The sequence below is a fragment of the Danio rerio genome, chromosome 14, assembly GCF_049306965.1.
Source record: "Danio rerio strain Tuebingen ecotype United States chromosome 14, GRCz12tu, whole genome shotgun sequence".
Classification (NCBI taxonomy): domain Eukaryota; kingdom Metazoa; phylum Chordata; class Actinopteri; order Cypriniformes; family Danionidae; genus Danio; species Danio rerio.
This window is the reverse complement of record NC_133189.1, coordinates 49401504-49413256: the sequence shown is the minus strand read 5'-3', so window position 1 is coordinate 49413256 and position 11753 is coordinate 49401504. Positions and strand designations below refer to the sequence as shown.

The following is an 11753-nucleotide window of genomic DNA, read 5'->3' as shown; positions in this document are numbered from 1 at the left end:
AAAATAAAGTAAATACAAAAAACTATGTACACATTTACTAAATATATACCAAAAACTTGTATACTGCATATACATAAACATATAACAAAAACATAATAAAAGAAAGACACAAAGACAGCAAAATACAAAATAGAATATTTATAAATAAAATATAAATATTATAATGTTTATTTAATTTGGGATTACTTAGGTTTATTAGTTTACTACTCGTTTATCGGTCTAAAATATGTAAATGGCTTTTATGGTCTTGGGGACACGAACAAAACATTGGAAAAAAAGTCATCTCAAATGCCTTTTCTTTAATCCCATTCAGAAAAGTTTTCCAGCTCTTGAAGCCACTGCTCCTCCACCTTCAAAAACATAAAAAAAAAACAGTTCAGACATGCACACAACACACATATTTTTTGACAGAGCTGGGCTACAGATTAAATGTGCGTTTTACAGCATTTAATATACAGTTGAATTCACAAATATTAGCCCCAGGACTTGGAGTTATAGTGTTCACTTTATTTTTGATCACTATATTTCCTAAAAGATGGTTAAAGATGCAGTATGTAAGTTTGACAACCAGTGGTTTAACTAGATATTGCATTCCTGGATCAAAACAAACGCAAGTGCAGGTTGCCAGATTGAGGACCAAAAAACAAGTCAGACGACAGAGTTATTAAACTATTATGATTAGAAATGTGTTGAAAAAAAACTTCTCTGGTTTTATGCTGATTTCATACTCTAAATCCTTCAATTCTGTTCCATTAAACAAAAATTGGGGAAAAATATACAGGGTGCTAATAATTCTGACTTAAACTGTAGCTATAGATGTATCAACCTGTTCATTTATCAGTTTAACTGAGGGTTTGTCTTCAGTCATTCTGGCTTGTTGAATCTGAGGAAGATGGACAAGAGAAAAGGGACTTTTCTGGAAGTCTGATGTCTCATTTGTGTCTGAATCTTCAGAGAACGGCTCTGTGCATTGCCTCTTCTCAGAGATGAAACTTGAAGATTCAAGATCGCAGTGAATCCTCTTAGAAGACAGTAATGGGGGATTTTCAAATGCTGGAAAACATAAATCAAAACACAATAATCTCAGACAACTATAAATGATGTGTGTGCTGCTTTAATGTCAATAGCTGCCGAAAGACTTGAATTAGGAAGACAAATTTTCATTCATTCATTCATTTTCCCTCGGCTTAGTCTCTAATTTCTCAGAGGTCGCCACAGCGGAATGAACTATTCCAGCAAACGTTTTACGCAGCGGATACCCTTTCAGCTGCAACCCAGTACTGGGACACACATATAGACTCATTCACACCATTGCCAATTTAGTTTATCCACTTCACCTATAACGCATGTCTTTGGACTGTGGGGGAAATCAGAGCACTCGGAGGAAACCCATGCCAACATGGGGAGAACATGCAAACTCCACACATAAATGCCAACTGGCCTAGCTGGGACTCGAACCAGTGACCTTGTGTCTTGCTGTGAGGTGACAGTGTTAACCACTAAGCCACCGTGTCACCCAGTAACTGTAGTATGCTGAATTATTGACACATGAACATTAAATTAATATAATAATATTAACTATTCCTTGAACTAATTAAAACTTACCCTCTTCCAAGATGTCAGGACTCCTTTTTTGAGAGCAAACAGCCTGTGTCACCTTCTAAACACATTACAATCACAAACATTCAGTAAGAAGGTTAACTGATGAATGCAGAAATGAAAGAAACACTTGTGAAAGCACCTTTTCTTTTCTACACTTGGTCCTTGGAGTAAATCGCCCATCCACAATGCTTTGAAGAGACTGTCGCAGTGATGTCTGTAACTCACAGGTGCTCTTGACCTAAAACAAACCCATTTTTTTAAACAAATGTCACAAGTTTCAAAAGCACCTCCTTAAGAATAAGTGAAATGACACATAAAAGTGTGTGTTTTTGGAGCCAGTATGAATTATAGCCATATAACATACCCTCATGCTATCAACGCAGGCTGTTCGAAACTCTCCATTGCTGCTGCCGGCAATGATACTGTTCACTGAGCTCAAGACAATGGGTATGGTAGAATTCAACCTTTGCCTGCCCTTAAGGACACACAGAAAAGACGCATGCTTCAGTGCTGTTTAAACAATGACTAATAGCTGTGGTGTCACAATTGCTCCATTTAGACTACTGTTCAAAACTTGGGGTCGCAAAGCCTTTTAAGGGTTTTGGAAGAAATATTTTATGCTCACCAAAGGCTTGTGAGAAAAGAAGGTGGTAAAAATACATTAAAACAGTAATACTGTAAAATATTATCACAGTTCATTTTAAAACATGTTATCAGTATGTTAAAACATGTTAGCATTGTGCTTAATCATGCTAGTAACCTTATAAAGCTTGCTAGCATTGTTTTAAATCATGTCTCATTGTTTTAAATCAGGTTATTAGTGTATTAAATTCATGTAAGAAACATTAACAAGATAACATCTATCTATCTATCTATCTATCTATCTATCTATCTATCTATCTATCTATCTATCTATCTATCTATCTATCTATCTATCTATCTATCTATCTATCTATCTATCTATCCATCCATCCATCCATCCATCCATCCATCCATCCATCCATCCATCCATCCATCCATCCATCCATCCATCCATCCATCCATGTCTTGTTCTGAGATGTTATCATTATTTATTTATTTATTTATTTTTCTGGATTCTTTGATAAATTAAAAGTTAAAAAGAACCATTTTTGTGACCCTGTGGCAAAAAAATCTGTCTTATATTGCACATTGTGTCGGTCAAAAACGAGAGATATTTCCTTTTATGCCAAAAATCATTAGGATAATAATGAAGACATACCATGTGTAATATTGAAGACATTAAAAATTTACTGAAAACATATTAAAGCCTAATTTTTGATAAACAATATGCATTGCTAAAAACTTAATTTGGACAACTTTAAAGGTGAATTTGTTTTAGTCTTTTCTTTTTGGCACACTCAGATTGCACACTTTCAAATACTTTAAAATATCTCAGCCAGATTTTATCCTAGCTGAAAAGCTTATTCATTCAGCTTTCAGATCATGTATAAATCTCAATCTTACAAAAATGACCCTTATGACTGATTTTATAGTCCAAGGTTACAATTATTAACAGCTAAATGTGCTATTATTAGGCAGCTAGCATTATATATGTCTTTACTGTCAATTTAATGCATGCTTGCCACATGAAAATACTAAATTCACACTTCTGAACAGCAGTGTAGTAAACTCAATGACAACAACAACAAAAACAAATCTTACTGCATGTCTTTTCTGAAATCTCTTCAGTGTTTTTTTCATGGTAGACTGAAGAGTCGCCCTCAGTTGATCTTCGTTGTACCAAAGAATTGCATCCAAGTGTCTCTCAAAAACCTCCTCGCTGCCTGACACATCCAAAAAGAATATATTTAAACCATTAAATGGATTATTCATACAAAAATACAAACTTTGTCACCATTCGCTCATTCTCTTCACTCTTTTCTTGAAACCCAAACATATAAAAAAAAAAATTTGACCTCAGTAGTTTTTTTTCTATCGTGCATGTTTACAACCAACTTTCTTCAAAACATCATCTTTTGTATGAAGAAACTTATGAGGGTTTGGAGCTTCTTGAGGGCATAAATAGTAAGTAAATTTTAATTTGTCGTGAACAAACATGCGGCAGACTTTTTATTTAAGTACGATGACAAATTTCCAACTGAAATGCAATATTGGGTAGCGGGTTGGGGTTAGATTTTTGTGCTCGTCCTCTCATCAGCAATTTAACAGTTGGAGGGGAGTGGCTAAGCATATTTCACCCAATCCGTCAAACTGACATAATCAGAGAAGGACTGCCGTTTCAGAGTGGAAGCAAATGGTTACATTTTCCAAACAGTTTTGTTCACTGGATTAACACAGATTAATTGTTTACCCTAAAGGGCACACATTATTCCCCTTTTTACAAGATGTAACACAAGTTTCTAATGTCCCAAGAGTGTGTATGTGAAGTTTCAGCTTACAATATTTACAAATAATGGTTTATAACTCTGTGAAACTGGCGAAGCAGTGGCGCAGTAGGTAGGGCTGTCGCCTCACAGCAAGAAGGTCGCTGGTTCGCACCTCGGCTCAGTTGGAGTTTCTGTGTGGAGTTTGCATGTTCTCCCTGCCTTCGCGTGGGTTTCCTCCGGGTGCTCCGGTTTCCACCACAGTCCAAAGACATGTGGTACAGGTGAATTGGGTAGGCTAAATTGTCTGTAGTGTATGAGTGTGTGTGTGAATGTGTGTGTGGATGTTTCCCAGAGATGGGTTGCGGCTGGAAGGGCATCCGCTGTGTAAAAAACTTGCTGGAAAAGTTGGCGGTTCATTCTGCTGTGGCGACCCCGGATTAATAAAGGGACTAAGCCGACAAGAAAATGAATGAATGAATGAACTCTTTAAAAACTGACCCTATTAGGCTTTGGATCAAAGGGTGCTTCTTGGTGACTGTTGCTTTAAATTCAAATGAGATTGTGATCTTTTTAGAGGAGCGCTACAAACATCTATGTCTCAGCATATTGGCAGATTCAAAACAGGACTAACATCCTCTATGAAAAATGTCAAAAGAAGTGGCTCAGAGCAATTATGTGGAGACTAGTGTTTTTTCATTTGTGCATCCAAAACTCCACATTTATAATGCTTCTTAGTCACTGAAATTATCTTCAGCAGGTACTGTGTAAAAACTCTAATGGCAGACGGCTGCTTCTCACTCAGAGCTGTCTATGCTAATGATGGAGAGATTGTCACTAATGGGTGGGGTTTTCCCCCTCTGATGGCACAGGGAGAATGTCAAAGTGCTTTTGCAGACTAATAAATAGAAATAATTCATTTTTAACATTAAAATGCTGAATATAGTCACACACTCTTACCACACAACTGTGTTTAAACCCCTTATAAATGTGATTTTTGCAAAATAGTTAAAACTAACAATGTGTTCTAGCAAAATAAACATTGTAAATTCTTAAGTTCATGGGGACTTTAAGACAAATCTAAATACATCTATGTAACAGAGCAATCAAAAGGGGCTCACTTATGAAGTCTGTGATCTGGGAGCGGAAGGGGTCCGTGTACTGAGCAAAAATGAACACAGTTAGAGTCTGTTCTACAGCGTGACTGCATTCTGGCTCATTGTTCTGTTGTACAGCATCCCAACATCGTGGTTCCTGACTGCGTTTGATTTCAACTGAGAATTCTACATCTGAACACAGAGAGCCTGTAAAGAAATACATAATTAAATGATATATACACTGTCTGAACAACTCTAGCCTCAAATCCAATGTGATTTGTAGCACATTATGCTTTGCAGCAAGGCTGCCATCCATAAAATTACAACACAGTGAGAGAACTTGCTCTCAGCAACCCCAATTTCTTCCCATTTAGACCTGTCATTTACCCTGGATGTTTTGTGATTCTTTACAGCAGACTTTGGAAAGGCCGAGATCCGCCCAGGACAGTGAAGTAGCCAAACTCTGGAGGAAACTCATCTGTGCTTGTTGCATTAGAGGCAGGCCACATGGACTATACACTAATATGTGTGATGACTGTTAAGTAAACCAATATTTTAACTTTTTTTTATAATAATACAGCAAATAACACCACTCATAAGACTACTACTGTAACCATATGCATTTTTGGTGCCACAATGTTTTTTTTTTTTTTTAAGTTCCTTGTTTTGTTTAAAAGGCACCTATTTTACCCCTTTCTCTGGATTTAAGATAAGTCTTTTGTGTCTCCAGAATGTGTCTGTAAGGTTTCAGCTCAAAACACCCATCAGATTATTTATTATAGCTTTCAGAAAGTTGGAATGTTCTGCTTTAAACACTATGTAGCTGTTTTTGTTGCTTGTGCCTTTAATACTAGTTCTCCCTGCCCACTGTTCCCACGTGCCTGTCAGAGTGTGCCTCAATCTCCGCCTTGGCTGTGGCGGATAACAGACAGACATGAAGAAAGCAGATCTCACGTAACGTTTGTGAGAAATACTATGAAGTATGAAGTTTCCCAATGATTATTTGATGTATTTGTTGTGGAGTTAATTTAAGCTTTTCTGCGATGAGTCACACACAACATTGTTACAAAGTTTACGCACAGACACAGCGTGCAAGTTAACTTTGCAATATATAATATTTGCACAGCAAATATGACAGGATACACTGTTGTATGGATATCCGTTATGTTAATGTACAAAATAAACCTGATTTATCGTCCACAAACTGGGATTGAAGCATCTTCTTTTATAATTGTACTGACATGCGGCTGTGCTGATAAAGACGAAAAAACAACAACGCTGTAATTCATTACAAACATGCACTGTTTTAAAAACGTTTTAAACTCGTAAAACTCATTCTTGATTTGAAAATAATTGATGATCATAGAGAGCTGAACAGATCTTTTAATCCCAGTTGCTTTGCCCATGTCCTGTCAAGTTGATATGATTATATGCTGTACTATGGAGACACGTTGCGGTACTCCTACGTCACGCTGCAGTCGGCCTCAAAATGTGAGGGATTAAGATCCTATTTTAACATCAGGAAATTTTAAAAAAGAGACTTATTGTCTTTATATCACCCCAATATGACTGTGGACACACTATACCTACACACAGTTCTGTCCAAACAGCTTACAAAAGATTATTTTCCATCATAGGTGCCCTTTAAGTTCTAAAATATATTTATATAATTATATTAGGCCAAAACACTTTCATTTTCCAAACAATTTACACACTGTGGCATCAGTTCTTGAAACAGTTGGTTCAAGGATCAGCTCACTCTAAACCCTGTCCTCTGAGTGTCGCTCTACTCTGATTGGTCAATGTTAGAAACAAATGTTTATTCCCATATCTCAGCTCTAGAAGCTTCTTCAGCACTTGTAAACGCAGTGATATGAACAGCAATTATTGTGTTGGCTCTACAGCATCAATTTGAGTCCTCATCCTCTGGAGGTTTGTTTTTTTCAGCAAAGAAAACAACATCTAATTGACATATCGACAACACAAACCAAACTTTTCCAGGCCTCAATACAACCACAATGTTTGATGCTCAATGCCGATGACTACAGACACCCAATTAAGTACATTTATTAAGTACGCATTCATTCATTTTCTTTTCAGCTTAGTCCTTTTATTATTCAGGGGTTGTCACAGCGGAATGAACCGCCAACTTCTCCAGCATATGTTTTACGCAGTGCATGCCCTTTTAGCTGCAACCCATCACTAGGAAACACCCATGCACTCTCATTCACACACATACACTACGGACAATTTAGCTAACCCAATTTACCTATAGCACATGTCTTTGGACGGGAAACCTACACCAACACAGGGAGAACATACAAACTCCACACAGAAATGCCAACTGACCCAGTCGAGGCTTGAACCAGCGACCTTCTTGGTGTGAGGCGACACCGCCCCGCCCCATGTCATTAAGTAAACGTGTTAAATATGTAGGCTTGTGAAACTTTGCACACCTTTCACTACTAGAAGTTATCTGAAAAAGCATAATAGCTGTACATTTGAATGACAGGCGACGCAGTGGCACAGGAGTGCTGTTGCCTCACAGCAAGAAGGTCGCTGGTTCGAGCCTCGGCTGGGTCAGTTAGTGTTTCTGTGTGGAGTTTGCATGTTCTCCCTGCGTTCGTGTAGGTTTCCTCTGGGTGCTCAGGTTTCCCCCACAGTCCAAAGACATGCGGTATAGGTGAATTGGGTAGGCTAAATTGTCCATAGTGTATGAGTGTGAATGAGTGTGTGTGGATGTTTCCCAGAGATGGGTTGCGGCTGGATGGGCATCCGCTGTGTAAAACATATGCTGGATAAGTTGGAGGTTCATTCTGCTGTGGCGACCCTAGATTAATAAAAGGACTAAGCCAAAAAGAAAATGAATGAATAATTTTGAATGACAAACAGTATGAAAAGGATATCCGTATGCATGAGAGGTGAGTGGGCCAGTTGGCATACTGATCCATACAGGGTGCAAGTGTTGCCATGGTAACTACACTCATTTCTCCATACAGTCCAGCCTCTATTGTGTCCGTGGGGAGCACAAAGCTCAGCGGGTCTCCCAATTCCTGATGAATTTCTGGACAGGATTGCAGACTCCATTTGGAGAGCAGACTCCTTCAAAATCACAGAAAGACAATAATCATGACAACTGTCATTGAGGTTGAGTTGTACTGTTTAATACAGCATTGCAGAAACTGACTGTCTGTATGAAGCAGTGTCCATAGAAATGTTGTAATCCATCACTGAAACTTTACTTTTCTCACCACTGTAAAGGAAAAAATAAAGACTATCACACAAAATGTATTTTTAAATAAAACAAAAAAAATAATGAAATAATAATAAGCAAAGTAAAATAAAAATATATGTATTACTGATGTTTTTATTATTTACACTATTACTCAAAAGCTTGAATGTGAACACAAGTCCTTATTTTTATTTCAGCTAATAATTTAATTAAGATGCAAGACCTGAATATGTGCTTGTGTGTCACTGAATCTGTCTTAATCTCAAAGATGATCTTCACCTAAAATAAACAAAACCAGAGCAGTTTTCAATCATGATTAATTAAAAAAATTAAATAAGCAATAGTATTATTATGAAAATACACCCTTATAAAACATTACTTAACTTAAGGGTAATGGTTTTGGCTTATTTCAATGTAATTAAAAATAAATGTCAATGGTTTCACCTGTGCATTAACCAGACTGAGTCTGTGCAGAAACCTCTGGATCTTCATCTGTTCAGCCTCCACTGACTGACTAGAAGTGTTTCCGACCTTTTAGAAAAGGCCAGTTATTCATACTATATGCCTACCGGTAATATGACGAGCGCAATATTTCTTCAGTATGAGAATAAGACACAAACTAATTGTTAAACACAAATTTCATATGATTACCCAGGCACTTACATAGCAAGAAAAGCTGAAAAACAAACGTCCAAAATTGTCAATAAATGTCTGAAGCTCTTCCTGATGACCAGACCTACAAGGTGAGACCTGCAAAGACAGCCTTTCCAAAGCCTCTGAAAAAGAATAACAACCAATGAGAAGCTGAATCTATTCACAGCTGTGTATACGGTATGTGAAACTGGACCACAAATCCATTTAAAAATCTATAAAAACACACCATTAATTTATTATGCTGAATGAGTATATTTTGGGCAATAGTCAAAAACACATTGTATGGGTCAAAATGATAGAATTGTATTTTATGGCAAAAATCATATTATTAAGTAAATAACATATATGAATATTATAAAAAAAATATAAAAAAGGTAAATTAACTATTGTAAATAGATCAAAATTCTATTATTCATTACTAATGTGCACTTCATTTAGACCAGTGGTCTCAAAGTTAATTCCTAGAGGGCCACAGCTCTGCAATGTTTAGCTCCAACCAGCTGCAACTCACACCAGCTTAATAGTTCCGAACAGTCTTATGCTGCATTCACACCAGACGCAGAAGAAGCGCCAAGTGTGAGATTTAGGGCCTACTCACACTATGCCATCCGTACCGTGCCCAGGCCCGTTTCCCGGATCATTTGAGAAGTGTAAGTGCGCTGAATCGGGCTCAAGCATGGTTCACTTGGCCGGCCCTGGCCCGGTTGGAAGAGGTGTGCCTGAGCGCGGTTCACTTGGGCTTTGGCACGGTACGCTTGTGTGTGAGTGCAAAATGCGCCAAAGCCCGAAACTGAAAGCGAGACGTGACTTTTAAGGGGCTGTTTCATATGGATTTATTAATCATTCTTACTGTTCAGTGAACGCAAACTGCCGTAGTTTATTAAAGACGAGAACTCCTCACAGCACGACAGCTGCGCGGCTTCAGCAGACCTCCTCATTCCTGCAGCACGAGGGCTTTATGACTGTTTATGAGCGCCAAAAGTGGTGGATCTGTTGGGCGAAATATCTGACTGCGTGTCACCGCATCCCTAAGGACTGTTTGGCGAAATATTTGACTGCATGTCACTGCATAACAAACGACTGAAACGATATAATTAGAGAAATCTCCACTGTGCTACTGAGTGAGAGAGCGCTTCTCACTGAACAGCGCAGCAGCGATGACGTAAGCGTGCCGAGGCCTATTTGTGGTGTGAGTGCGGGCCGTCGGGGGAGACGGGAGACGGGACAAGCGTGCTTTGGCCCGGTTGGAGGCAACTGTACCTAATGTGAGTACGGCCTTACATGTCAAGTCAATCCAAAGGCACGTATAGACATACTGCGGCATGAATGGTGCGGTGCGAATTGAGCGTTTTGCACGTTTAACGCACTTAATGCGCGTTACTCGAGTTCGAAAATCTGAACTTCAGCAGACATTCGCGCCGCGTTAACCAATCATGAGCTTGCTCTTGTGGGGGCATGATTATGACGTAGCGCCAACCGGTTGTTGGTGTCCCGGGGGAAAATCCTCCTGCTGACACAGACAACAGTTGATCAAACTGGGCTCGGCTTAGTCGGAAGCACCGCTGAATGCTTCCATCTACCAGGTACAGTTTCTGGAGGAATTTATGAGCTCACAGAGCTGGGTGCACCTCTAAAAGGATCTAGTGGACTCAGACATGACTCCAAATGAATCAACGCTGTTTTTCAAGGTTCATAAAGCACAAAAACACAGATATTCTCTCAATAAAATCCATGTTAGCCATTTAGCAACGAAGCTACAGTCACCACCAGGCAGACAGAAGCCCTGCCCATCATGCAAATACGTGTCTGTTCTGAAGTGAATTTGACGCGCGAATGAAGCAGATTTTGACACGCGAATGAAGCAAGTAAGCTCATATGTTTACGCGTCTATTTACACACGAATATCGTGATTTATCCACGCGTTCCGCGTCTGGTGTAAACACATTAGTTGGATCAGATGTGTTTGATTAGGGTTGGAGCAAAACTGTGCAGAGCTGCAGCCCTCCAGGAATTGAGTTTAAGACCTTTGATTTATACAAGGGGTGCCGGGAGGGTCGATGTCCCACATGGTTAAGCTCTAACTTCCTTCACCACACCTTCCTGGAAGTTTCTAGAATACCTAGAAAGAGCTTATTGAGCTGGTTCAGCTCATAAACTGTAAAAATAGGGTTCAGTTGTGTTTAATTAGGTTATGAACTAAAATATGCAGGACACCGGCCCTCCAGGACTGAGTTTGGACACCCCTGATTTAGACCCTCAGATTCCAGATTTGTAATAGTGTTCAGCCAAGTATTGACTCATGCTAAGAAACATCATTCATTCAGCTTCCATATTATATACAAATCTCAATTTCCAAAAATGTACACTTATGACTGGTTTTGTGGTCTACTAAGAATACACTCACCGTTCAAAGCAGGCTTGGAAAGTTTCTTACACCAAGTACCAGCAGCAGATACTGTAAACAACAAATTGAGGTAAAATTGGTTTTATATTCACACATTATGACTTTCACCTTTTCACGATTTCAGAAAAGTATTCTCTGCAAATTAGGGAAATCATATTAGGGGCGACAGAGTGACTCAGTGGTTAGCACTGTCGCCTCACAGCAAAAAGGTTGCTGGTTTAAGTCCCGGCTGTCATTTCTGTGCAGAGTTTGCATGTTCTTCCTGTGTTGGCATGGGTTTCCTCTGGGTGCTCCAGTTTCCCCCACAGTCCAAAGACATACGCTATAGGTGAATTGGCCATATTTATGTGGTTGAATGAGTTTTTATGGATGTTTCTTAGTACTGGGTTGCAGCTGGAAGGACATCCGCTGTGTAAAAC

General features: G+C 38.9%; 1 protein-coding gene across 1 annotated transcript; it reads right to left on the bottom strand.

Annotated features, from left to right (window-relative positions):
- Nucleotides 1–288: 288 nt before the first annotated feature.
- On the bottom strand, nt 289–8790 carry zgc:195212. The gene is made up of 12 exons (NM_001135145.1): nt 8721–8790; nt 8500–8555; nt 8232–8297; nt 7951–8146; nt 5432–5570; nt 5069–5251; nt 3286–3407; nt 1967–2077; nt 1742–1840; nt 1606–1660; nt 827–1053; nt 289–350 (listed from the first exon to the last, which is right to left on the bottom strand). The coding sequence occupies exons 1-12, from the start codon at nt 8766–8768 to the stop codon at nt 300–302; spliced, it is 1353 nt and encodes a 450-aa protein (NP_001128617.1). The 5' UTR covers nt 8769–8790; the 3' UTR covers nt 289–299.
- Between the last annotated feature and the right edge of the window lie 2963 nt (nt 8791–11753).